General features: G+C 34.3%; 3 protein-coding genes across 9 annotated transcripts; 1 reads left to right on the plus strand and 2 right to left on the minus strand.

Annotated features, from left to right (window-relative positions):
• The first annotated feature begins 18 nt into the window (after positions 1–18).
• On the plus strand, positions 19–19,575 carry LOC126747970 (uncharacterized). Of its 7 annotated transcripts, XM_050456950.1 has the most exons (21): positions 19–185; positions 241–380; positions 573–674; positions 754–932; positions 996–1,159; positions 2,369–2,516; positions 2,605–2,714; positions 2,768–2,949; positions 3,007–3,147; positions 5,749–6,018; positions 6,074–6,259; positions 7,945–8,042; positions 8,190–8,323; positions 8,582–8,704; positions 8,829–8,986; positions 12,216–12,323; positions 12,804–12,959; positions 15,621–15,802; positions 16,074–16,224; positions 16,288–16,417; positions 18,162–19,575. In XM_050456950.1, exons 2-21 carry the CDS (start codon positions 306–308, stop codon positions 18,212–18,214), a joined length of 2,850 nt encoding a protein of 949 aa, XP_050312907.1. In that variant the 5' UTR covers positions 19–185; positions 241–305; the 3' UTR covers positions 18,215–19,575. The 7 variants fall into 7 exon arrangements, with proteins under 7 accessions (XP_050312907.1, XP_050312906.1, XP_050312909.1 ...); XM_050456949.1 differs by having other exon boundaries at positions 24–380; XM_050456952.1 differs by having other exon boundaries at positions 24–380; positions 12,816–12,959.
• A 4,199-nt stretch (positions 19,576–23,774) lies between these two features.
• LOC126747961 (transport and Golgi organization protein 2 homolog) lies at positions 23,775–25,194 on the minus strand. The gene is made up of 5 exons (XM_050456938.1): positions 24,749–25,194; positions 24,424–24,694; positions 24,150–24,368; positions 24,001–24,099; positions 23,775–23,945 (listed from the first exon to the last, which is right to left on the minus strand). The coding sequence occupies exons 1-5, from the start codon at positions 24,885–24,887 to the stop codon at positions 23,819–23,821; spliced, it is 855 nt and encodes a 284-aa protein (XP_050312895.1). The 5' UTR covers positions 24,888–25,194; the 3' UTR covers positions 23,775–23,818.
• An 832-nt stretch (positions 25,195–26,026) lies between these two features.
• On the minus strand, positions 26,027–27,704 carry LOC126747796 (protein NipSnap). Its single transcript, XM_050456596.1, has 6 exons — positions 27,510–27,704; positions 27,147–27,320; positions 26,916–27,087; positions 26,722–26,866; positions 26,546–26,668; positions 26,027–26,485 (listed from the first exon to the last, which is right to left on the minus strand). Exons 1-6 carry the CDS (start codon positions 27,557–27,559, stop codon positions 26,337–26,339), a joined length of 813 nt encoding a protein of 270 aa, XP_050312553.1. The 5' UTR covers positions 27,560–27,704; the 3' UTR covers positions 26,027–26,336.
• Positions 27,705–27,813: the final 109 nt, after the last annotated feature.

A 27,813-nucleotide genomic window follows, 5' to 3' on the forward strand; every position in this document is an offset into this window, starting at 1 on the left:
CAGTGACGTTTCTCACTTTGGGGAATGACAACAGTGAAAAACTTTGATGATAATGGTGGATGGTGGATGGCAAAAATGTGATTTATCAGATTAAATACAATTTTTGAAAACGTTTGTTAATCAATAAACAATTCGCGTACAAGTAGGGCCGGCCCTAACGATGTTGCAAACACTTTACTCTTGAGGTTCTTCTTTTCCTGTTGTTATTTTTTTTCCTCTTAATATTGTTGAAGGTTTTAGTGTGTCAGACAATTACTGTGAGTGAGTTTTCGCGGAATAACGAGTTCGTCTTTCGTGTGTTGGAAATGGCCCCATTGCCCGATAATAATAAAACCGAACAGGACAATTTGGGCGACAAGTCATCACAAAAAGATGAGAAAGTAAGTGAGAAAAACCTCCCGATTGCTTGCCTGTAAAAATCAGATTCTTTCAATTGAAATCAACTGTTTAATTTGCTATTTAATCAGTTTTCTCTTATCACCACAAACCATAGAACAACAGGGATTTTATGTTAATTCATTGATGCCCTAAGACTCCACTTACTCTTACTCTATTTAATGCATCTCTTGCAGAAATTATCAAACTTAAATGATCGAGAACTGAAAGCGTTACTGGACGAAGCAATAAATTACAAAAACCCCAAAGATAGAGAAGGAAAAAGTGAACTTTTTAATGTAAGTGTTTCTCTATATACAAGTCATTAAGGAGGCTTTTCAAAAATGAATCGAGTGGTACCCCCGAAAACAATTTCAGGATCTTCTACTGGAGGCAGAAGAAAGCGAACGAATAGCCCGTGCCACATCAGCGGGTGGATCGGAGCTGGTGCGACACTGCAACCAGCAGGCCCGCAGGCAAAGAGGCCACGGAGGGGGCCCGAGGGGGCGTCGCAGCGGCGGACCCACTGCGGGCCTGGGCAGGAGCGTTAGCGAACGGTACCCAAAGCAGTTGGCTTAAAATTGTTCTGGAGGTTATGAACCGTTTCTTTATTATTTCAGGGGAACCCATGGGGGTTCCTTGGATAACTTGGCCAAAGAGGAACTGTATGAGACGAGCAGGAGGTTGAGGGGCGTGAGGAAATCTAGTACGAGCTCCAGCGGGGGAGCCTCGTCCGGGTTTTGCGGGAATCAGGTGCGGGTCAGTGCCAGACAAAGGGAGGGGGGTAAGTTTTTTAAATTTTTTCGTACTTACTTGAATAAGAAGTGGATGTTTGTGTACATTATGTCAATTATTAATTCAATTTGCTTTGGACACTGTTTGCATTTATTTATTGTTATTATTAAGTTGAGGTAGAGCTTGCCTCGGAGGTAAGTAAATAATACTTTTCCTATTCATTTATATGTAAATATTTATTTATTACCTTGAACAATATACTTGCATATACTAAGGGAAGAAATTGAGAAGCCCAAGAAGACTGTTTTAATTCAAAAGGGCTTAATGAGGTTAGGGTTGTTAAATTCCTTATTGAGGTTATGGCTCAGTTGCGGGTTGTCAAACTGTCAAGTGTCACTTCCACTTGACGTAAGTGACAGTGCTCAGCTGTCCGTGTGAAGTTACGTGGAATGTGATGTTTGTCGGTGCACATAACCTCAAAGTTTTGCTTTTTTTTCCCTTTTTTTTTCGTTTAAATTGAACTTAAACTGCCGTTTTTAAGTTTCCAAAGGTCCGTTCTGCATGTCCGCGTTGTTAAAAGGTTCAGGTGTCGCCTGTGCAGTGTAAAAACGACGAAAACTAAAGTCGAACGGTCATGGCACAGGACCAGCCCCACTTGTCGAGAAATCCTAAAAGGAAACCGAGTAAACGTGCCCCAGATGGATATCAGGTGAGATGTAAGTGTGAAGGGCGGACTCGGTCGTTTTAATTCATGCATTCTACTTCCGATACTTTGTTCTGCTTATGCAACTCACCTGAATGGAATTCTGTTTGTTCCGATGGTTTTATCACTCTATTTAAGTGGGTGATTAAGGAACACTCACTCAAATTACTTAAGGGAACAACAAGTGTCTTTTCCTAGGTCAGTGAATAGAGAGAAACTTGTACATGACCCCATTTTTAACTGTTTTATTAAGATGTCCAGTAAGAAACACAGTTTTCACAACAGAGGTTATCTTTAGTCAACAGCGGATGCATATTATAGTCTGACTCTTTAATAGGGTGTATTTTATGTCATAGAGAGTGAATCATTTAGGATATAAGCCCTGGCCTACGTTACATGAATAGTTTAATTAATAAGCAAGGAGTTGTTTAATTAAATGACTTTGTCGAGTTGAAATTGAGAATTCCCTGGTCGGTTTCTTCAATGTTCAACTGAAGGCCAAAGTTAGTTATCTCTTTTTAAACCGGGGTTTTCTCTCTCTGTCCCCTTTTATAGGCAGTCTTCCCTGTAATGTGAACTCGGGAGGGACCCCCAGGGACTTTATGTTCTCGCAAGAGGAGTGCAAAAACAAGGAAATGAAAGAGAGAGAGCACCCCGAGGACGTAGAGAAGGAGCGTCTGCTCGAGAACGACCTTCTTGCCAGGTACATTTTATGGTAAAAATTGTGTTTATTAGGTGACAGTGGCGGGTCAAGTGGGGGGGTTTAATGTTTGCGTCTCCAACACTTTTAGGGGTTATGAGGAGCGTTTAATCGATGGCGAACGGGCGTCAGGTAACGTGGAGACCCACATAGTGACTGCCACCCCGAAGTACACCAGTAAGGCCACGTTGCAAATTCAATGTGAGTGTTTTAATTAATTAATTAAAAAAAAAATTGTCTAATTGTCAAATTAGCCAATCGTGTGACGGCCGTAGACGAGCCCATACTCCTCGACCTGGACCCTCCTCATCAGGAGAAGAAGATCGTGGACGCGCAGTCGCTAAGTAACGCGGTCAACAGGAGCAAGTTCCAGGTGATCATCCCGGCTTATCCGGCTGCCGGGAAAACGGTCGCGCTGGACGGTGGGGGGGATAAGGTGCGTTGGTGCCGATCGTCGACGGGTTCCTCCACACTCTCTGTATACGTGAAATAGTTTTTCTATTTTCAGAAAGTGGACGAGAACGGGAACGCCCTCCATCATCATCATCCTCATCATCATCAGGCCAAAGATCTTCAGAAGAAGAAGAAGAAACAGCAGACCGATAAGAACGTCGTCGTTTTACGGTCGGAAAACGTAAGTCGAATTTACTAACTGTCTTTATTTATTAATTTTTTATTCGTGTTTATATTTTTATATTAATAAATATTTAATACAAAAATAGTGATTTTTCAATAGAATTTCTTCCTGGTAAAGTATGTGGGGCGGGTGGGGGGGCAAGGGTTTTTTTTTTGGAAAAACTCTTTTTTTCTTTTACAAAAATAACGTTTTTCAAAAAAACTACCATTACCCCCCCACCCACCCCACAAACTTTACCAGTGAAAAAATCCTTCTCCAAAAATCACCGTTTTTCATCTGTAAGCCTAAAACACTACCCCTAACTAAAACAGCTCTGGTTACCTCAATTTTTCACCCAGACCGACGTTTTTACCCTCAAATCCATCCTCAGGAATCACACTATAATGGTGTAAAAGAATTATGAGAATATCTTAAGTAGTTTCCAAGTTATGACTAAAAATGTCTGTTAATAATTTTAAAGACTTCAAATTTGGTGGCTTTAGGACCTTGGTGGACAAAATTGCCTCTAACTCAAACATTTTTTGAGGTACAAAAATCGTTCTCATATGAAATTGTTCGGCAAGAAATGGACTTTATTGCACTAAAACCTCTTGAGGATACACCCATTAGTTCTTAAGATATTCTCAAGCAAAGTTAAAATTTCTTAATAAAAGTGACAAAAAAAAGTACTCTAACCAAAACGGCTCTAATTATTTCAATTTTCAACCCAGATCGACGTTTCTACCCTCAAATCCATCCTCAGGAGTCACACTATAATGACGTAAATGAATCATGAGAATATCTTAAGTAGTTCCCGAGTTATGACCAAAATTGCCCGGTAATAAATGCTATCCTAAAGATTTCAATGATCATTGGTGCCTAGAATAATTAATTAATTAAATAATTAATACTTGGATTGCTAACCATTATTTGAATTGCTCCTGATCAGGACTGCGCTCGTTTTTTTTTTTTTTTCGATCCCTGAAGACGGTCAAATACGAATACGAAACGTTGGCACAAAATAAATGAAACTGCCTGCAATTATTTTTTTATTTATTTTATTTTTAATATTCCAGGCAGTTGAACCATGAATTTCTTAAGATATTCCTTAAGAATTGAAGAAAAACCGCCTCAAACCAAAACAGCCTTGGCTACCTTAATTTTTCACGCTGAAGGATGTTTTTACCCTCAAATCCATCCTCAGGAATCACACTATAATGATGTGAAAGAATTATGAGAATATCTTAAAGGGTTCTGAAGTTATGACCTCAAATGCCTGAAAGAGAAGAATAATGAACTTATTCCAGGCAGTTGTCGTTGTTTTATTAACGTTTTTCTATTGATTGTTAATTGATGTTATGTATGTCAACAAAATTGGTAAAAAGGGTGGAAATATAACTTCAATTTTTTTTGGAAATTATTGAAAATTATTCCAGGAACTTGGATTGTATTAAAAAAATAATAAGTACGCCACTGCTTTTTTTTAAATAAATTTTATTAATTAAACTTGATTGGTATAATTGCTGTGTTTCGTACACGCTAATGCGTTTCCTAATTTTTCTAGATTTCTTAGTGTATGATATTTCTTTATTACACTATAAGTTAAATTCGTGTATGAAAAGTATATCGTATCCTACACGATTGTGTATATGGAAAATCGCTTTTTTTAGTAATTATTTCGTGCAAAAAAATCGTTTTTTCTTTAATACTACCCTTAGCCCCCCACCCGCCCCACACTGCTTACCAGTAAGAAATTTCATTCAAAAATCATTGTTTTTTTAATTAATATGCATAAAAACAAACTTTGTTTATTTAATTTTAATATAATTAAATATATGTATGTTAATAAATAATTAATACAAAAAACAGTGATTTTCCAAAGGAATTCCTTACTGGGCAAATGTGTGGGGTGGGTGGGGGGGCAAGGGTTTTTTTTTTTGAAAAACGGTATTAGTCATTTAAAAAAAAAAGTTTTTCAAAAAAAAATACCCTTACACCCCCCACCCACCCCATATACTTTATCAGTAAAAAATTCCCAAAAAATCACCATTTTTTCATCTGTAAGCCTAAAAAAACGACTCCTAACTAAAACAGCTCTGGTTACCTCAATTTTTCACCGAGACCGACGTTTTTACCCTCAAATCCATCCTTAGGAATCACATTATAATAGTGTGAAAGAATTATGTAAATATCTTAAGTAGTTTCCAAGTTATGATCAAAAATGTCAGGTAATAATTTTAAAGACTTCAAATTTGGTGGCTCTAGGATCTTGATAGACAAAATTGCCTCTAACTCAAAGAGTTTTTGAGGTACATGTATCGTTTTTATATGAAATTGTTTGGTAAGAAATGGAGTTTCTTGCACTAAAACCCTTTTGACGATACACCCATTAGTTCTTAAGATATTCTCAAGCAAAGTTAGAATTTGTTAAAAAAAGCATCGAAAAAAACCACCTTTACCTAAACAGCCCTGGCTACTTCAATTTTTCACCCAAACCGACGTTTTTACCCTCAAATCCATCCTCAGGAATCACACTACAACATTCTAAAAAAATTTTGCAAATTAAGTAGTTTCCAAGTTACGAGCAAAAAAATGTCAAAAATAAAAATCTCATTCAAGATCGAGGGCCACAAGTCCGAAATAATCCACAACGTGGACCGTCTGGTGCACTACATCGAGGGTACCACCGAACTGAGAACCACCCGCGCGGTACAGTCGCGCGCAAAACAATTGCAAAAGCAACACGTCACTGAGGAGGGGGGCGGAGGAGGAGGAACCACCGCCACCCCCACCACCACCACCTCCAACGTCAGAAACAGGAAAAAACAAAAGTCGAAAGATTTGGAGGAGGAGGAGGAGGAGAAGGGGGAGGTTCGGTCCGAGCTTAAGGTGAGTAAGAAGAAGTGTCATAATTGACGTAAATAAATTGTTTGTTTGTTTATAGAAGAGCAATTCCCTCGGGGAAATCTCCGGTATTAAACTGGACCGACAGTTTAGTCCCTTTGGGGGTGGAAAAGTGAAAAAAGGGGATGAGGAGGAGGAGGGTGGTGCTGCGGTGGTGGTGGTACTGAGGACCAACAAGTCGTTAACGGACAGGGCGAGGGAGCGCAGGTCCTGGGGTACCGTCGAGGTAAGCGGAAACTGCTGCTGTTGCTCTCCTTTTCTCTCTCGGTTAAGGGTTCTCCTCGTTTGTCCTTGTCTTTCTTGTATGAACAATCTATTAAACTTTATAGGGTTGACCCAAAACTGGTTTTCAAAAATTGAAAAATTATTTATTTAGACCCACTGTACATGGTTGGACTTTTGGTATGTTATAGTCAAGGGTTGGAACTAACTATCTCCTCTCTATACATTTTTTCCATAAACCTACAGGGTGTCCCAGAAAATGGCGTCAAAAATCTATTAAACCTTATAAAATTGACCTAAAACTGGTTTTCAAAAATTGAAAAATTATTTATTTAGACCCTCTGTACGGGTTGGACTTTTGCTATGTTATAGTCAAGGGTTGGAACTAACTATCTCCTCCCTATACATTTTTCCATAAACCTACAGGGTGTCCCAGAAAATTGAGTCAAAAATCTATTAAACCTCATAAAATTGACCCAAAACTGGTTTTCAAAAATTGAAAAATTATTTATTTAGACCCACTGTACAGGGTTGGACTTTTGCTATGTTATAGTCAAGGGTTGGAACTAACTATCTCCTCCCTATACATTTTTCCATAAACCTACAGGGTGTCCCAGAAAATGACGTCAAAAATCTATTAAACCTCATAAAATTGACCCAAAATTGGTTTTCAAAAATTGAAAAATTATTTATTTAGAGCCACTGTACAGGGTTGGACTTTTGATATGTTATAGTCAAGGGTTGGAACTAACTATCTCCTCTCTATACATTTTTCCATAAACCTACAGGGTGTCCCAGAAAATGGCGTCAAAACCTAATAAACCTCATAAAATTGACCCAAAACTGGTTTTCGAAAATTGAAAAATTATTTATTTAGAGCCACTGTACAGGGTTGGACTTTTGGTATGTTATAGTCAAGGGTTGGAACTAACTATCTCCTCCCTATACATTTTTCCATAAACCTACAGGGTGTCCCAGAAAATGACGTCAAAAATCTATTAAACCTCATAAAATTGACCCAAAATTGGTTTTCAAAAATTGAAAAATTATTTATTTAGAGCCACTGTACAGGGTTGGACTTTTGATATGTTATAGTCAAGGGTTGGAACTAACTATCTCCTCTCTATACATTTTTCCATAAACCTACAGGGTGTCCCAGAAAATGGCGTCAAAACCTAATAAACCTCATAAAATTGACCCAAAACTGGTTTTCGAAAATTGAAAAATTATTTATTTAGAGCCACTGTACAGGGTTGGACTTTTGGTATGTTATAGTCAAGGGTTGGAACTAACTATCTCTTCTCTATACATTTTTCCGTAAACCTACAGGGTGTCCCAGAAAATGGCGCCTAAGGTTCTACTGCTCTGCCTAAGGTTTTATTAAGTCAACTGCCTGGAATTAATCAATAATTAATTATTTATCTCTTGCAGGCAGTTGAGAGGGAAAGAGACAGAGAGAGAGAGAGAGAGAGAACTGTATCTAAGAACTCTTTTTGTCTCTTTCTTTTCTTCGGGTAATTATAGAAAGAGAGGAACCACTGAACCAATTGCCTGGAATTAATTAATAATTATATATAAAATCTTTCAAGGAATTAATTGTGAAAGAGAGAGACAGAGATAGACAGATCCTCCTCTATGCATGGCCTACTTCGTTTACCAAATACGTCCACGTTTGTTTGTTTATTTTAGCCGCTGTACAGCGCCTCCTCGTTGGAACATTTGGAAACCTCCACTGATAACTGGGAGGTCACCAGACCGAAGAAGAAGAACAAAAAGCGACGAAACAGGTACGAAAATTGTTTTTAACATCGAGAAATCGACGACGTTTCGACCCTCCTCCGTTCGCTCCTCTTTAGGAATTGATGAAGAGCATCGAAACGTCGTTACGATTCCAAAGATGACTCGATTTATTTTTTCGTTTGTTTGTTTTCAAGTGTGAGCAGTACGAGTAGCGTGAGACAAACGACGTCGTCGTCGATCAGCGGCGTTTCGTCCCTGGTGAGTCCCGATGATGGTCGTGGCGCCCGGAGGGCCCGTTCGCCCAATTTAGGTTCCGCGATAGTCGGCGGTAAGTCTCGTACCTTTTGTCAACTTGACTAATTTTTATCCGGATTCCAGTCAACTGGACTCATTTTTCACAAAATCAAGTGCCGCAACAATTCCTCCTCCTACAACTTTAAAGAGATTCAATTATTTAGTCATTAAATAAAAAAAAAAAAAAAAATCAAATGGGGCCAAGTCTGGTGATCCGGCGGGTCACTCGATTGTAACCTGATACATAATGGTCTTCCCAGATGATTAGGGCGGTTTTGTTTGTTCGTTTTAGGTGCGTGTAACGTGAAGAAAACGAGGTCGATGCCGCATAGCGAAAGGAGTAACGACTCGTCATCGGATGTCGATTCGGTGCATTCGTTACCGTTGGACGGGCCGATATCTTATGCCGATATAGGTAATAACATATCTGTCATTTATTTGTCAACTGTCAAACAAAAAAATTAACCTCGAAGGACGTTTTTACCCCACAAATCCGTCCTCAGGAATGCCCCCCCGTGATCGTTTTAACGTAATAGAAGTTGTTTCAGCTAAAAATAGCGAAAAGAAGAAACCGAGCCCGGAAAAGCAACAGACGTCGAATCCGGTGAACGCGGCGCCCGACGTGCACAACATCAAGAGTTTCCCCGCGATACCCGGGGGCGAAAAGGGCGACGACACCACTGTGATGTCATCCGTGGTAAGTCTCGTTTAATTATTTATTTTATTGAAAATTCAGGAAGTTTAGAAGAAGGAGGAGGGTTATGTGAGCGTTCAGTCCTCCGTCGGACCCGTGTTCTATTTGTACTAAATTTAGTACAATCTAATTAAACAAAATAAGTACATTTTTTAAGAAATGCGTTACTCTATCTTGAGATAATAGTGACTCAAGTAAATAGTGGACAAACCGCTTATGGGGCGTTCATTATTGATCCGTGGACGTTTCCGCTTAGTTTGGACACTCGTTGGAGGATTTTTATGATGTTTGGGTATTTTAATAAATATCCTTTTTAAAATTAACGGAATTATGGCATAATTACAGTATTTTTCCCAAATAAGATTAATTAATGCTTAATTTTTTTACATTTTATGCTAAAAAATGGCAAAAACAGTGATTTTTCATAAGAATTTCTCACTGGTAAAGAGTGTGGGGTGGGTGGGGGGTGTAAGGGTAGGTTAATGAAAAACGTTTTTTTTTTGCAGAAAATATTTGCTTTAGAGAAAAAAAAATTAAATTTATTAAATAATTCACTTTTTGATTCATTGGCCATCTCGGCCGCCAGACTTAAAATCACTTGACTTTTATTTTTAGAGTTATACAAAGAATTAGCTATCATAACAACTAATTGGATCAATAGATGGAAGGGCAATTTTAATAATTTCAATGTTTTTTAAAAAACTACCCCTACACCCCTCACCCTCCCCACATTTTTAACCAGTAAGAAATTCTTTTGAAAAATCACCGTTTTTCGTGCATATTATCCAATTTAATGACACTGTTTGTTTATTTAAATTTAATATAATTTTATATATATTTATTATAAATATTTAGTGCAAAAACAGTATTATTAAAATGGATCTTATTAAGGAAAAATTATCATTTATTAATGTGTACTGTTGAAAAACAGTGATTTTGCAGAGGGATTTTTAACTGATAAAGTGTGTGGGGTGGGTGGGGGGCTATGGGTATTTTTTTTGAAAAACGGTTTTTTTTTTAAATGACAAATACCGTTTTTCAAAAAAATTACCCTTAGCCCCCCACCCACCCCACACACTTTACCAGTTAAAAATTCTTCTGCAAAATCACTATTTTTCGTATATAACCTTTAATTTATTAACACCGTTTTTGTATTAAATATTTATATAAAAAATTTAAATAAACGAAATAACTCAGAAGATCAAAGACTATGACCCAATATATATATTTAAATTTGATAACAAATTTGAATATAAATATTTAATACAAAAACAGTGTTAATAAATTAAGGATTATATACGAAAAATAGTGATTTTTCATTGGAATTTCTTACTGGTAAAGTATGTGGGGTGGGTGGGGGGGTGTAAGGGTAGTGTTAATAAAAAATGGTATTTTTAGTAAAAGATGAAACCATTTTTTTTAAAAATTACCCTTACACCCCCCACCCACCCCACATACTTTACCAGTAAGAAATTCCAATGAAAAATCACTATTTTTTATCCATATTATCTAATGTACTAACGCTGTTTTTATATTAAATATTTAAGTGTAATTAAATTAAATATTGCATTGATATTTTTTGCAAAAACATTGTTTTTCATCAAAACAATCCTTACCTCCCCCCACTTACCCCAAAAAAAAAAGTTGTAATATTTCTGGTTCACTCCTTAGACCTTGACTCACAAAACTCACTATAACTCAGTGAGTTCTTAACTCACAAACAACATTCGCATATCAAAATGTTCAGAAAAGAATGCACTAACTAAGAATGAAAACCCCATAAAAATGCTTTGAATAGTTTTCAAATTATCCTGCCTAGAACATATGTCTATAAGATATGACTGTCCTGGAAACATAAATTGCTGTAACTCTTTAATTATTTGAGCTAAAAATGTGCTTAATGTACCAAAATGATCCTTAAGAACCCTTTTATAATCTGTACAATAAACTGTGTTATTAGTTTAAATATGGATGATAAGATCAGCTGTTTTTAATGGGTATTATTTTGGAAAACAGTGATTTCTTAAAATAATTTCTTACTGGTAAAATATGTGGGGTGGGTGGGGGGTGTAAGGGTAGTTTTTTGGAAAATAGTTTTTATTGTAAAAGACAAAAACCGTTTTTTAAGAAAACTACCCTTAGCCCCCCACCCACCCCACATACTTTACCAGTAGGAAATTCCTATGAAAAATCACTGTTTTCCAAAATAATACCCATGAATAACAGCTGATTTTGTCATTAATATCCAATCTAATAACACAGTTTATTCTACAGATTATAATAGGGTTTCTGAGGATCATTTTGGTATATAAAACCTAATTTTAGCTCAAGTGGTTGTTGAGTTATAGCAGTTTTTGTTTCACAGGGTAGTCATTACTTGCAAACATATGTTCTAAGCAGGATAATTTGAAAACTATTCAAGGTATTTTAATGAGGTTTTCACTGCAAGTTAGTGCATTCTTTTCTAAACATTTTGATATACGAATGATTTTTTTGAGTTAAAAACTCACTGAGTTATAGTGAGTTTTGTGTGTCAAGGTCCAAGAGTTAAAGCACTTTATGTATTTCAGATAGTCATATCTTGCATTCATAAGTTCCATACAGGATAATTAAAAAACTATTCAAGGTATCTTAATGGGATTTTCACTCACAGTTAGTGAGAAAATCGCTGATTTCAAAATAGTACCCAAAAAAATTAATTAATCGACTCTTTTACATAATATTTACATAAAAACTATTAAATTAATTAAAACTTTTATAACCTAAATATGTTGAAGTTCATTTAAAATCCTTTATAATAATTAAATTTGCCAAGCTTTAGCGCCTTTACCATTTCTTCAAAACCCCATAATTCCTCTCCTAAACTGTCGATATTCATGAAACTTGAAAGTAATAGACTATTGACTAACATAAACTTCTCAATCCAACATTAACCCTATAACCCTTTTTAGAGACAAAGATGCATTATTGGGTCTATAGACCTTAACCGGTTCATAAGTGCCTTCCCAATACATTATTATCATATTATGTCATAGTAAAATGGCAAGAAAAAACACAGAAAGGCCTAACACGTGTTTCTGCTCAATGGGGGGGCTTCAGCAAGACAAACCAACCGGTAATTTAAGTTAAAAGGGAAAACATCTTCGCGGTTTCTAAATGTGGCTTGATCCTGAAGAACCCCTTCACTAAGCAGAAACATTCCGATTTTCTTCAGAAATGATTTTTTTTTTAGGTCGAAACGTCGACCCCAGAGGGAAAACGTCCCGCCCACCCCAAAACGGTGAAAAAACCGACGCAGGGGGGCGCGAGGGGCGACGACGTCCCCGGCAACGACACATCGGTGAGTCACTTTTTGTTTATTTTTTTTTTATTTCTGTTGCACTTGTACTAAATAAGAAAGAGAGAGAGAGAGAGAGAGAGAGAGAGAATAGTGTATTATAACGCTTTTTGACTTTTTTTGGTTATGGTTTTGTTTATTGAGCTACACACGTGATTAATGCTTCATATATTTATTTTTTTGAATGAATTTGTTTCGCTTGATTTAGTTCGTGACTAACTGTAACCGCTTGATTTGTTAGTTGCATCGATAATTAGATGAGGAGAGGACCTTCGATAATTGTCCGTTTGATGAGTTTCTCAATAACGGGGTTCAGATCGGGTTACCGGGAGGGCCACTCACTCACTCACTGTTCAGTGTCTATTATTAATTTTATTCAAAAAAAAAAAAAATACGGCCGAACGTAAATCAAGTAAGTAATCGTGCTCTTGAACAAAACCTTAACCGCCCCCCCGTCGTACCATCTACTCAACCTTATTCCAGTTCTTTTCGCAGTTAATGCGGGATTCGACGCTGCAGTACCGGTCGCAACGGATGCCCCCGGACATCGTGGACGTCTCGACTATTGAAAAGATGCAACTGATGAACTGTCCCGGAATAATTGACAACTTTCCGGTTACACCTGTAACACCCGATCCGGTAAGTCCACTATTTTCGTTTGTTACATAATGTTAAATTAGTTAAGTAAGTTACTCGTTATGTGAAAATATGTACTTAAAATTATTCCAGAAAAAAGAAAAAAATGTTTTCCAGGTATTCGGATCAATTCCTCGTGATATCGCAGGCTTTTGAGTGATTTTTAGGATAATTTGTATTAAAAAAAACCTTTGAAAAAAATTTTTTTTTTTTTAAATCCTCCTTAACTATCTTAATTTTCGAGTTACGGCAAAATGTTATTCTTTATGATTTATTCTATTTTTGCTTGAGAATCGAATGCTAAAAGAAAAATTTTCATTTTCCCGGTAGTTTTCGAGAAAATGAGGAAAAACTGTTTAGAGGTTTTTTCCAATTTTCTGGAAAACTAGTGAAAGTGGTGAGTATTTTTTTGTTGCATCTGGTACTCATCGAAATTCCAAACAACTTTTGTTTTAACGTTTTTTTTTATGGTCAATGGTTTTCCAGAAAAAAAATTAAAACTGGAAAAAAATGATTTTTTTTTGAAGAAATAATAATGTTAGGAAATTTGGGTATAACTTTTTCCAGGTACATTTTTCAGAAAAGTGTTATGGGACTTTTTTGAAGTGTTTTGGGTGATCTATCGATTTACCAAAAAAAAAAAATTTTTTTCAAAAAAAATTTTTTTTTCAATTTTTTACCCAAAAAATTTCAAATTTTCCAAAAATCCTCCATAACTCCTTTATTTTTCGATTTAGAGCGAAAAGTTATTCTTTATAATTTGTTCTATTTTTGATGAGGAATCCAATGCTGGAAAAAAATCTTCAATATACCCAATAGTTTTTGAGAAAATGAGGAAAATCTATTGAGAGGTTTTTCCCAATTTTCTGGAAAACTATTAGACCTAAAAATTATTTTTCTATGGTATCTGATGCCCGTTGAAATTCCAAACAACTTTTGTTTAAACAATTTTTTTCTCCAACCAATAGTTTTTCAGAAAAAAAATAAAAACCGAAATTATGGACATTTTCCCAGGGGTACCCCTTTGGATTTTTCTAGGAAGACTCTTTTAAGTATAACTTTTTTCAGATACATTTTTCAAAAAAGTTTTATAAGACTTTTTTGTTGTTTTTTAAGCGATTTATCGATTTCCAAAAAAAAAATTCAAATTTTTCCTAAATTTTTTTTTTCAAATTTTTCACCCAAAAATTTTTAAAAATCCCCCATAATTTCTTTAATCTGAGATTTACGACAAAATGTTATTCTACACGATTTGTTCTATTTTTAGCTGGGATTCCAGTGCTAAAAGAAAATTTTCTATATTCCGTATAAGAATAAAATTTTCTGACAAATTCACAGTTTTTGAGAAATTTCTTACAAAATTTTGGATAACTTCTTTGCTATTAAAGATAAAGTCATGATTCAAAGTTTCTTAAGATCTCCAGTTTATTTTCTCACTTTTACATAAGAATGAACTTTTTTGAGAAATTAACAGTTTTTGAGTAATTTTGAATTTTTAGCATGTTTATGACGTCAACACTTCACAAAAATTTAAATAACTTCTTTGCTATTAAAGATAGAGTCATGATTCAAAAACCCTTATAATCTCCATATCATTTTCTCACTTTCATATAAGAATGAAATTTTTTGAGAAATTGACGGTTTTTGAGAAATTTACAAATTTTGATTTTTTTTTTTATTTTTTGGATATAACTTTTTTCTAGTACATTTTTCAAAAAAGTTTTATTAGACTTTTTTGATGTTTTTTGAGCGATCTATCGATATCCAAAACAAAAAAAAAAAATTTTTCAAAATTTTTTTTTTTTAATTTTTCACCCAAAAATTTTCCGATTTTTCAAAAATCCTCCATAACTTCCTTATTCTGAAATATACGGCAAAATCTTATTCTTTATAATTTGTTCTATTTTTGATGAGGAATCCAATGCTGGAAGAAAATCTTCAATATACCCAATAGTTTTCGAGAAAATGAGGAAAAACTGTTTGGAGGTTTTCCCTAATTTTCTCAAAATCTGTTGAATTTAAAAATTATTTTTTTATTGCATCTGATGCGCATTGACATTCCAAACAACTTTTGTTTAAACAATTTTTCTCTCCAACCAATACTTTTCCAGAAAAAAAATAAAAACCGAAATTATGGAAATTTTTCCAGGGGTACCCCTTTGGATTTTTTTAGAAATACTTTCTTGGGTATAACTTTTTCCAGGTGCATTTTTCAAAAAAGTTTTATAAGACTTTTTTAAAGTATTTTGGGTGATCTATCGATTTACCAAAAAAAAAATTAATTTTTTCAAAAAAATTTTTTTTCCAAATTTTCACCCAAAAATTTTCAAATTTTTCAAAAATCCTCCATACCTCCTTTATTTTTCGATTTAGAGCGAAAAGTTATTCTTTATGATTCGTTCTATTTTTCATCAGGAATCCAATGCTAAAAGAAAATTTTCCATTTTCCCAATAGTTTTCGAGAAAATGAGGAAAAACCTTTATGACGTTTTCCTCAATTTTCTCAAAAACCGTTGATATTAAAAATTATTTTTCTATCGCATCTGACGCGCATTGACATTCCAAACAACTTTTATTAAAACAATTTCTTTCTCCGACCAATAGTTTTCCAGAAAAAAAATTATGAACCTTTTTCCTATGGGTACAATTTTTTTACGTTTCCAGCCACCCCCGCACCACCGCCCCCTGGGGGGGGCCTCCTCGGCCCCCTGTAAACGGAAAAAGGGGCCCGCGGCCTCCTCCGACCACATCCACGTCATACAAAACTGCGACGACGCGTCTATCTGTGATACTAGTTTCGACGAGACGAAGCGGGGCGGCGTCAGCACCAATAAAATGGTCAACGGGTCAGTATTATGTATTTACACTATTTATATACTATTTTAAAAAAAATTGCTTTATTACGCTTCAAATGAACGAATTTTTATTGAAAAAAGAAATTCTCTTGATTAATAACGATTTACCCACCATCGATCAATTCATGGTAAATCTCCCATAAATGTGTGTATTTTTTCATAAAAAAACACCTAAATATGAAAAAAAATCTAACGGGTCAAAGTCCGGAGCTCGCGCGGGCCACTCGACACCAAACAGAAGGTAACACGTGATTTCTTGTAGAATCTCCGGGGAGGACACGCCCCCCGCGGTGGTAATTTTATCATCGGGGCCGACTAGGGACGCGCCCCCGCCCTCCGGTCTGGTCTTCGGTTTCGATATAAACGAGCAACTTTTACTGGAGGACAGCGAAGGACAAACGAGTAGTGAGAATGTGAGAGATTTTTGGGTTATTGACTGTCTCGTTTTGTTTATTTTCTTTCTTTGTTTTTTACAGAAAATCGGTGATATCAGCATAGAACTGTTGGCCTCCCTCGGTGACAGGTGGGCCCAGAGATACAAGCCCCCCACCCACGACGGGTTCACGAAGCATAACCATGACAAGATCGTTCAGTTTATTGCCGAAGGTGAGTGTGGTCGCATTTTTTTCTCTACTACGATTTCCCCCCACCATCCTCAAAAGAATGTTGCATCGTTCAGTCCTCCGCAGGACCATTATGGTGTTTACCCAAGCAACACCTCGTATATTATTATCGTTAAATTATACGTTTATTCGACGATTTTTTTTTGGATTTAAGGATTGTGTTTTTGTCAACTTTTAGGCCATTATAGTGTGATTCCTGAGGATGGAGTTCAGGGTAGAAACGTCGTCGGACTGGGTTTAAAATGGACTGTTTCGGTTTTTTTTGCAACTTTCCTTAACAAATTCCAACTTTCCTTGTAAATATCTTACGAAGTAGTGGGAATATTTTTAAAAGGGTTTTAGTGCAAGAAAGTCCATTTCTTACCAAACAATTTCATATAAGAACGATTTCTGTGCCTCAAAAACTTTTTGAGTTAGAGGCGATTTTGTACATCAAAGTCCTGGAGTCACTAAATTGAAAGTCCACAACCATAGTAATAGCTGACATTTTTGATCATAACTTCACAACTCTTTAAGATATTTTCATAATTTTTTTACAGTACTATAGTGTCATTCCTGAGGATGGATTTGAGGGTCGAAACGTCCTTCAAAGTCAAAAACTAAAGTAGCTAAAGCTGTTTTGGTTGGACCGGTTTTTTGCAATTTTTTTTTTTAATACTCTAACTTTCCTTGGGAATATTTTACGAAGTAATGGGAATATTCTTAAAAGAATTTTAGTGCAACAAAGCCCATTTCTTACCAAACAATTTCATATAAGAAAAATGCATGTACCTCAAAAAACTTTTGAGTTAGAGGCGATTTTGTCCACCAAGGTCCTAAAGGCGCACCTAATTTGGAGTCTTTAAAATTATTAGCTGACATTTTTTATCATAACTTCACAACTCTTTAAGATATTTTCATAATTTTTTCACAGTATTACAGTGTCATTCCTGAGGATGGCTTTGAGGGTAAAAACGTCGATCTAGACAAAAAATTTCAAAAGTTCTAGAATTTTTGGTTGAGGCATGTTTTTCTAACAATTTCCTTAGTAAATTCTCACTTTTCCGGTTAATATTTTCAGAAATAATTGGAACTCGATTAAAAGGGTTTTAGTGCAAGAAAGTGTGTTTCTTTCCGAACAATTCCGTACCAAAACGGTTCTTGTACCTCAAAAACCCTTTGAGTTAGAGGCTATTTTCTCCACCAAGGTCCCATAACCACCAAATTTGAAGTCATCAGACATTTTTGATCATAACTTGAAAACTACTCAAGATATTCCCAAAATTTTTTCACACCATTATAATGGGATTCCTGAGGATGAATTTCAGGATAGAAACGTCGATTTGGGTTAAAAATTGAAATACTTAGAGCTGTTTTGGTTGGAGTATTTTTTTTTGCTACGTTTTTTAACAAGTTCTAACTTTCCTTGGGAATATCTTACGAAGTAATGGGAATATTCTTAAAAGGATTTTAGTGCAACAAAGTCCATTTTTTACCAAACAATTTCATATGCGAACGGTGCATGTACCTCAAAAACTTTTTGAGTTAGAGCCAATTTTGTCCGTCAACCTCAAAATCTTTTTAACAGACATTTTTGATCATAACTTGAGACCCCTTTAAGATATCCTCATAATTCTTTTACACCATTAAAGTGTGATTTCCTGACAACATTAGGGACTGTTTTTAAACAACGAAACCCGGTAATGACAACCCTAATAAGAGTTCTAACCTTTACTTCAAATTTTCAGCCTGGGAGGACGTACTGAACCAAAAAATCCAGTACTACTCGCACGGTTTATAAAAGAACCGACGCCGCCTCCACTCTACGTGTGCGTGCAAGTGAAACAAACAATACGAAGTGCTTCGATATACAAAAAAAACAAAATATATATTTATGTGGTTCTCGTAAACATGCCGAGGAGTGCGTCTCATACTAGTCAAAGGAAGTGGGCATGCGCGGTTTATTTATTAAATCGCGAACGTACTTAAGACGTTTTTTCAATAAAAAAAAATCCAGCGCCGGAGGGGAGGGGGGGGGGGGCGGGAAGGCCCTATTAATTTATTATTATTGTTTTTTAGCTTAAGAATGATTAAATAAAAAGTCGATGTGACACAGGTCGGGTCGGAGGGCGGGCCTGTCGCCTCGCTCTTCCGCCTCGTTCTATAACTCGGTTTTTACGGCCCGAAAACACGACGTTTCGGGGGAAAAGGTCACCGTCAGGTCGCACACTGAATCGATTTTTTTTTTTTCGACCTGCCTGACGATGGTCCCCCCAGTTGGGAGAAACGCGCGTTAACTAGACTGGAAGTATTCATTTTTTTTTATATTTAAATTGAAACGCCCAGTAAAACTTTCTTTTTTGTTTAATTTGAAAATTAATAACCTTGTTAGGTCAAAAAAATTCGACCTTGTCAAGGTCATTCGTTCGGTTCAAATGTCATTTCGACCCCCCCCGGTAACGGGAGAGGGGGGACGACGACCTCGTCAAAGTCATTATGAAAAAATACACAAAACAAAAAACTGGATAGTGCCTCCTTGAGTAACTTTTGAAAAATCAAAAGTTACCTCCTCGAAGGAGTTTAAACGCTTTCGGGCCGTAAAACTTGAGTTATTTAGCAAACGTGCCATCTACATACCAACAATTGATTAATTAATTCATTAATCAGTCCACATCGGTACGATGCCGATGGAGGTTAGATCGGGTGATCGGGAGGGCCCTAAAAAGTTCCCATTGTTATTTCAGGGTTTAGATGGCACAGTTTTCATGAGTGTCCGAGAGAGAAGAGAAAAAACAACAAAAAAAAAAAAAAAAAGAAGCAAATATTGTGATCTTATATTATAAGATAATTTATGCTTTATTATAATTTAGGCTGGAAAAAAAAAGAAGAAGAATAAAGATCGTTTGTATAATAATAATATAAATAGTGTACAAAAATGTGTATATAAAAAAACAGAGTAAAAGTGAGGTTTACTCTCCTGAAAGAGATTTTTTTGGGTTAAATTACATTAACGGGCTCGTTCATTGCTATTCGGGGTCATTAAAACGTCCCCCGAGATATGCCGATGCGTGAAATCGGAAAAACGGATTATTTTTATTTACAGATTTTATTGGTTTAAAAATAAGATTATTATTAAAATTTGCTTTTTAGCTATAAATCTAATTGTGTCGTCTTTGTTTTTCTGTCTCGCTCCCCCGCCAATGATCCAGATTCTCCTTTTTTTATCCGCGCTGTGTGGATGTGGAAGTGGTCGCACTCGCTTCGAAAATGAGGGAAAACTAGCGAAGGTGGTGGGTATTTTTTTGTTGCGTCTGGTGCCCGTTGAAGTTCCAAACAAATTTTGTTTTAACGGTTTTTTTCTGGGGTCGATGGTTTTCCAGAAAAAAAATAAAAACTGGAAAATAATGAAGAAATAATAATTTTGGTATAACTTTTTCCAGGTACATTTTTCGGAAAAGTGTCATGGGGCTTTTTTGAAGTGTTTTGGGTGTTTTATCAATTTGCCAAAAAAAAAATTTTTTTTTTTTCAATTTTTTACCCAAAAATTTTCCAATTTTTTAAAAAATCGTCCATAATTGCTTTATTTGTCGATTTAGAGCTAAAAGTTATTCTTAATGATTTGTTCTATTTTTAATTCGGAATTTAATGGTAAAAGAAAATTTTCAATTTTCCCAATAGTTTTCGAGAAAATGAGGAAAAACTGTTTAGAGGTTTTTCCCAATTTTCTGAAAAACTATTGAAGATAGAAATTATTTTTTTATAGCATTTTATGCGCATTGGAATTCCAAACAACTTTTATTAAAACAATTTTTTTCTCCAACCAATAGTTTTCCCGGAAAAAAATAAAAACTGAAAAAATGAAAATTTTTCCATGCATACCCCTTTGGATTTTTGAGACAGGGAAATTTGAGTATAACTTTTCCCATGTACATTTTTCAAAAAAGTTTTATAAGACTTTTTTGATGTTTTTTAAGCGATTTATCGATTTCTAAAAAAAAAATTCAAATTTTTCCAAAAATTTTTTTTTTCAGATTTTTCACCCAAAAATTTTTCAATTTTTCAAAAATCCTCCATAACTTCCTTATTTTGAGATTTACGACAAAATATTATTCTATATAATTTGTTCTATTTTTGAATACGAATCCAATTCTAAAAGAAAATTTTCCATATTCTCAATAGTTTTCGGGAAAATGAGGAAAAACTGTTTTGGAGTTTTCCTCAATTTTCCGGAAAACTACTGGATATAAAAATTATTTTTTTATAGCATCTGATGCCCATTGACAATCCAAACAACTTTTATTAAAACAATTTTTTTCTCCAACCAATAGTTTTCCCGGAAAAAAATAAAAACTGAAAAAATGAAAATTTTCCCAGGGGTACCCCTTTGGATTTTTTTAGAAAGCCTTTTTTGGATATAACTTTTTCCAGGTACATTTTTCAAAAAAGTGTCATAGGACTTTTTTGAAGTATTTTGGGTGGTCTATTGATTTACCAAAAAAAAAAATTAATTTTTTCAAAAAAAATTTTTTTTCAAATTTTTCACCCAAAAATTTTTCAATTTTTCAAAAATCCTCCATAACTCCATTATTTTTCGATTTAGAGCTAAAAGTTATTCTTAATGATTTGTTCTATTTTTAATTCGGAATTTAATGGTAGAAGAAAATTTTCAATTTTCCTACTAGTTTTCGAGAAAATGAGGAAAAACTGTTTAGAGGTTTTTCCAGATTTTCTGGAAAACTATTGAAAATAGAAATTATTTTTTTATTGCATTTTATGCGCATTGGAATTCCAAATAACTTTTATTAAAACAATTTTTTTCTCCAACCAATAGTTTTCCCGGAAAAAAATAAAAACTGAAAAAATGAAAATTTTTCCATGCATACATACCCCTTTGAATTTTTGAGACAGGGAAATTTGATTATAACTTTTTCCATGTACATTTTTCAAAAAAGTTTTATAAGACTTTTTTGTTGTTTTTTAGGCGATTTATCGATTTCCAAAAAAAAATTCAAATTTTTCCAAAATTTTTTTTTTCAGATTTTTCACCCAAAAATTTTTCAATTTTTCAAAAATCCTCCATAACTTCCTTATTTTGAGATTTACGACAAAATATTATTCTTTATAATTTGTTCTATTTATAAAGAGGAATCCAATGCTGAAAAAAAATTTTTAATATTCCCAATAGTTTTCGAGAAAATGAAGAAAAACTGTTGAGAGGTTTTTCCCGATTTTCCGGAAAACTGTTGATACTAAAAATTATTTTTCTATTGCATCTGATGCGCATTGACATTCCAAACAACTTTTATTAAAACAATTTTTTCCTCCAACCAATAGTTTTCCAGAAAAAAAATAAAAACCAAAATTAAGAACATTTTCCCATGGGTACCCCTTTGGATTTTTCCAGAAAGACTCTTTTGGGTATAACTTTTTTCAGGTACATTTTTCAAAAAAGTTTTATAAGACTTTTTTGTTGTTTTTTAAGCGATTTATCGATTTCCAAAAAAAAAATTCAAATTTTTCCAAAATTTTTTTTCAAATTTTTCCAATTTTTCAAAAATCCCCCATAACTTCTTTAATTTGAGATTTACGACAAAATGTTATTCTACACGATTTGTTCTATTTTTAACTGGGATTCCAGTGCTAAAAGAAAATTTTCTATATTCCAATACGAATAAAATTTTCTGACAAATTCAGTTTTTGAGAAATTTTGATGCACTTTACAAAATTTTGGATAACTTCTTTGCTATTAAAGATAGAGTCATGATTCAAAAACCCTTATGATCTCCATATCATTTTCTCACTTTCATATAAGAATGAAATTTTTTTGAGAAATTGACGGTTTTTGAGAAATTTAAAAGTTTTGATTTTTTTTGTTTATTTTTTGGATGTAACTTTTTTCTAGTACATTTTTCAAAAAAGTTTTATGAGACTTTTTTGATGTTTTTTGAGCGTTTTATCGATTTCTAAAACAAAAATAAAAATTTTTTCAAAATTTTTTTTTTTCAAATTTTTCACCCAAAAATTTTCCAATTTTTCAAAAATCCTCCATAACTTTCTTATTTTGAAATATACGACAAAATCTTATTCTTTATAATTTGTTATATTTTTGATGAGGAATCCAATGCTGGAAAAAAATCTTCAATATACCCAATAGTTTTCCAGAAAATGAGGAAAAACTGTTTGGAGGTTTTCCCTAATTTTCTCAAAAACTGTTGAATTTAAAAATTATTTTTTTATTGCATCTGATGCGCATTGACATTCCAAATAACTTTTGTTTAAACAATTTTTCTCTCCAACCAATAGTTTTCCAGAAAAAAAATAAAAACCAAAATTATGAACATTTTCCTAGGGGTACCCCTTTGGATTTTTCCAGGAAGACTTTTTTGGGTATAACTTTTTTCAGGTACATTTTTCAAAAAAATTTTATAAGACTTTTTTGAAGTGTTTTGAATGATCTATCGATTTACCAAAAAAAATTAATTTTTTCAAAAAAAAAAGTTTTTCAATTTTTCACCCAAAAATATTCAAATTTTTCAAAAATCCTCCATAACTCCTTTATTTTTCGATTTAGAGCGAAAAGTTATTCTTTATGATTTGTTCTATTTTTAATCAAGAATCCAACACCAAAAGAAAATTTTCAATTTTCTCAATAGTTTTCGGGAAAATGAGGAAAAACTGTTTTGGAGTTTTCCTCAATTTTCTGGAAAACTACTGGATATAAAAATTATTTTTTTATAGCATCTGATGCCCATTGACAATCCAAACAACTTTTACTAAAACAATTTTTTTCTCCAACCAATAGTTTTTCAGAAAAAAAATAAAAACCAAAATTATGAACATTTTCCTAGGGGTACCCCTTTGGATTTTTCCAGGAAGACTTTTTTGGGTATAACTTTTTTCAGGTACATTTTTCAAAAAAGTTTTATAAGACTTTTTTGAAGTGTTTTGAGCGATTTATCGATTTCCAAAAAAAAATTCAAATTTTTCCAAAATTTTTTTTTTTCAAATTTTTTACCCAAAAATCCTCCATAACTCCTTTATTTTTCGATTTAGAGCGAAAAGCTATTCTTTATGATTCGTCCTATTTTTAATCAGGAATCCAGTACTAAAAGAAAAAATTTTCTATTCCGAATAGTTTTCCAGAAAATTAGGAAAAACCGTCAAGCGATTTTCCGCACTTGAGGGCTCTTTTTTCGACTTAAAATAACTACTACGATAACAATTATTTCATACCTGATAGATAATTCAACTGTCAAGTAAGAGACATGACCGGGTTTCACATTCAGGGAAGACAATGAACAAGATCAATTGCTTGGAATAAGACAGAAATGACAAACAAATTAATTAAAAAAAAAAAACAATTAAAATTAAAAATGCCTTTATTGATTTACTCAGAACCCAAAAGTTACAAACTAGATTTGATCACTGTTTGGTGCCATTCGGGGTGTCTCGGGTCAATAATAGGTTCCTGCATAGTAAACTCAATAAATTCCATATTCCACTCTTTATCCAGCAGGACAATAGTGTGCGTCCTAAAAAATGGAAGTGTCCTGTTAAAACACTCTTTATCCAAATATATGTTAATACCTTGTGCCATATCCCGCTGACAAATATTCCACATATATCGAGGACAACACTTGCAGGCCCACGGGGCTCCTTCTCGCCAGCTCCTCATCAGGTAAATGTCTAAAACAATCAAGATTATTATTATCAAAACATACTGATTCAATACTCACTGGGTCTTGTCTTTTAACAAAGCTAATAGTTCGGCCTTCAGTTGGTCCTTATCCAAGTTCCTCTCGATAATTTCCTGAAACCTATTTCGACCGTTCAGTACTTTCATGTAAGGGGAACTGATGGTACTGTTCCCAAAACCGATGGTGTGTTTACCCGTGTATACTGAGTCAATCTCGGGTTGGTTGCACGAGTGGTATGTCCTGGTCAAACCCCCCTTACTAAATAAGTCAGTTGAAATCAGTGTCTCATAGATGTAGTATGTACTTGAAATACCTGAGTTCCACCCCAATCAAGTTAAAACCGTTAAAAGATACATCTGTGTTTTTCAATTTGTCAATATATTCGGGGAAAGTGGCGGTTCCTTCCAGATATTTAATAACCAACTCTCCTCTGCCTGCCGCATTGGGTACCTTATTGTTTCCGGATATGTTCGTTAGACAAGAGAAACAGAACTTTTTGCCTTCCGTCAATTCATTATCGAGCTCGTTTTTGATGGTGCAACCCAGCCAGGACCCATACTCTCGCCCAGGTTCCATATCTCTACCTGGAAACACACTTGTAACCTGTACAATATCATGGAATATTACTGCTTAATTACCTGCAATGACTCCGGTTTCTGGACATTTGTATGCAGCTTTAGCTGGTCTCGTGTAATACTCATCCCGGTTGGTTGCCACTATCAGTCTATACTCGTTATCTTGAGGGTCTGGATTCGTATGCAAGAATAAAATACACATCCTGAAAAGACGTTGCGTATACTTGAACTTTGTCCAATACCTGCTGGATAATTAGGTCGAGACAATGGACTTATAGTCGAATTTATTTTCAAGGTTCTAATTACTCAAGTTATCACTCTTATTTGCATATGAAATAAGATAAGGCATGTAATACATTATAAGATTTCCCTATTTAATGCATCTTATATTAAAGGTGATAACTAAATTGCTTATTTTAATGGAATTATGCACTTTTTCTCCCATCACTCACAGGGACTTTTTAAAATAATTAATTTATAAACAAATAGATAAGAATAATAAACAAATTCCACATGACATTTGACAGCTCTCAAAATATTAACTGTCAACGTCATAATTGACGCCTGTCAAAGTCCCAATTGACAGCTTTCAAAATGTTAACTGTCAACATTCCTATTGACAGCTGTCAATTTCAAATATGACAATTAAATTGACAGCTGTCAAGTTCAACGGCATTTTTTGTTATTTATTTATTTAAATAATAACAATAATTTATTTGTTGATAAATATATTATTGAATATAAATGATTATTATTATTATTAGAATAATAAACAAATACCACATGACATTTGACAGCTCTCTAACTGTGTCAACGTCAAAATTGACGGCTGTCAAAGTCCCAATTGACAGTTATCAAAATATTAACTGTCAACATTCCTATTGACAGCTGTCAAATTCAAGGGCATTTTTTGTTTATTTATTTATTTAAATAATAACAATAATCTATTTCTTGATAAATGTAATAATAAAAGGACACTTTTTTTCTCATCACTCACGGGGACTTTTTAAAATAATTAATTTATAAACAAATAGATTATTATTATTATTAGTAGAATAATAAACAAATACCACATGACATTTGACAGCTCTCTAACTTTGTCAACGTCCCAATTGACAGCTATCAAAATATTAACTGTCAACATTCCTATTGACAGCTGTCAATTTCAAATATGACAGCTGTCAAATTCAAAGGCATTTTTTATTTATTTATCTAAATAATAACAATAATCTATTTGTTGATAAATGCAATAATAAAGGACACCTTTTGCCGAATCAGGTAGGTATGAACTATTTAATTAATTACTGTTTAGCCGCCAACAAATTAATAAAAAACACAAGAGAGGTTTTATAATAGTAGTGACTTTATGCAGTAATAAAACAATGATTTAACAACAATATTTAAACTAATAAAGCATTTAATAAACAAAACACGTTTTCTAATCCTTAAATAAATGCATGCCATGAAAAAGAAACACAATTATTTTAAACTTAAATCCCTTAACCCGATCAATAATCCCTCACCCTTGCTTCACATTTTACTCCTCAGGATGAATGAATGAATGCCTAACGGGTAACAGATTATTGACCAGGCCCAATGTTTAATACTTAAAAATAATAGCACAATGATCCTTATCTATGATAACACACTTTTACTGGGTCGGAGAATAGTCAGTCGGCACCATAATCCTGCAATGCATCTCTCGGATTAAGGGAACCGTGTAGGCAACACACTCGTCCCATCCGGGTGACCTCCAGGCAGATTCCCTCGTCTCTTTTCTTTTATTTAAGTTTTCATAACCTACAAAATGTTAGCCCGAAGCTGGTATGTTTTTTCCCCGGTCCACTTCATAATACTCACACCAAATGTGATGGACATTATACAGTCGACCGACTTGAGAAAAGAAACCCGCAAAGGCTTCATCGTTGTTCTTTCGAAAGTTAATTGCTCGGGCCCAATTGTTGCCCCATTCAATCATGGTACCTGGTGGGGTACATTCCAGTACTAAACGTTCAATCAAATATAAATTGCTTTACCTGGTTTAAGTGAATAACTCCTTATCTCGTAAATATTTTTGGGTTCCCTTGCTAGTATCTGGGGCCAATAGCTGAAGGCCAAAAGGTACTGCAAATGTCTCGCTCTCACTAGTTTTCCTTGTTCCTCCCTCAGTTTTTCATATTCCTGCAATAAATACTGAATAGACACTCGAGGGCATTGAGTGAAGACTTACCTCGTTTGTATCGGTTAAACTGTTAAATTTATCAATCTGGTGGAACCCCCCGGTGAATTTCCACAAGTGCAGGGCCTGATCTTGGTCCCCCACATTGACCGTCCAACTGCCCACTAAATTCACCGAATTTTTCAGTTGCTCTTGAGATTTCACCCATTCCACAGTATTTTTCCTTAAAAAAAAAAAAAATTAATGTAACTATTACGTACCTCAAGCCCTATTGATGCTTACACATTATTTAGATATGCTGCTTTGACATCAGGCCTATAGTTATGGGTTTGCAATGAATAAATCACCTCTTTATCGCTAAGCATTCTACTATGGCTCTCTTTAGTAGGCTCGATTTTCCTCACAAATATCTTCGATAGCCATGCATCGTTTTTAGCAGAGGTCGTCGATAAGTGCCTTTAAATATAAGTGAAATTATACATTGCCCATATGAGCGGAATCATTTCCAACTTCTGTGGCTGACAGAGTCAAAAGTTTGTAACAAGTCATAGAATACTGCAGAAGCACCCTAATTACTATGCCACAATATTGGCTTTATATTGACTTGTCTAGGTGCAAAGTAACTACTATTTAGGGTCCACTTACCGTAAATTCTGCACGATTTTATTGGACGAGTTTCCCAAGTGAATAGCCATTATTTTTTTTTCTAAATATATTTACAGCCTTAAAAAATATACTATTATAATCAACTGTTTATTAGGTAATTAGGATCTCATGCTATCAAAAATAACACAGATAATAAGCATTTATGCGTATGTATGAGGTGAAAGTCAAGAAAGGTTATCACGGAACAGACGTCATAACCTCACTTGTCGTTTTGACATATATATAACCTCGAAAACTAAAGTGACGTTTACGTTGAGTGACAGGTCAGCAATAAACCTAACCT

The sequence above is a fragment of the Anthonomus grandis genome, chromosome 20 (genome assembly GCF_022605725.1).
Source record: "Anthonomus grandis grandis chromosome 20, icAntGran1.3, whole genome shotgun sequence".
NCBI classification, from domain to species: Eukaryota; Metazoa; Arthropoda; class Insecta; order Coleoptera; family Curculionidae; genus Anthonomus; species Anthonomus grandis.

Coding starts and splice junctions, on each gene's coding strand:
- LOC126747796 (XM_050456596.1), bottom strand. CDS start 27,559: ATGGCTATTCACTTGGGAAACTCGTCCAATAAAATCGTGCAGAATTTA. Junction 27,321..27,509: donor AAAATCGTGCAGAATTTACG/GTAAGTGGACCC, acceptor TTATATTTAAAG/GCACTTATCGACGACCTCTG. Junction 26,486..26,545: donor TAATGTCCATCACATTTGGT/GTGAGTATTATG, acceptor AACATTTTGTAG/GTTATGAAAACTTAAATAAA.
- LOC126747961 (XM_050456938.1), bottom strand. CDS start 24,887: ATGTGTATTTTATTCTTGCATACGAATCCAGACCCTCAAGATAACGAG. Junction 24,369..24,423: donor TTGATTGGGGTGGAACTCAG/GTATTTCAAGTA, acceptor TGACTTATTTAG/TAAGGGGGGTTTGACCAGGA. Junction 24,100..24,149: donor TTGTTAAAAGACAAGACCCA/GTGAGTATTGAA, acceptor TGATTGTTTTAG/ACATTTACCTGATGAGGAGC.
- LOC126747970 (XM_050456950.1), top strand. CDS start 306: ATGGCCCCATTGCCCGATAATAATAAAACCGAACAGGACAATTTGGGC. Junction 1,160..2,368: donor TGCCAGACAAAGGGAGGGGG/GTAAGTTTTTTA, acceptor CCCCTTTTATAG/GCAGTCTTCCCTGTAATGTG. Junction 6,019..6,073: donor AGGTTCGGTCCGAGCTTAAG/GTGAGTAAGAAG, acceptor GTTTGTTTATAG/AAGAGCAATTCCCTCGGGGA.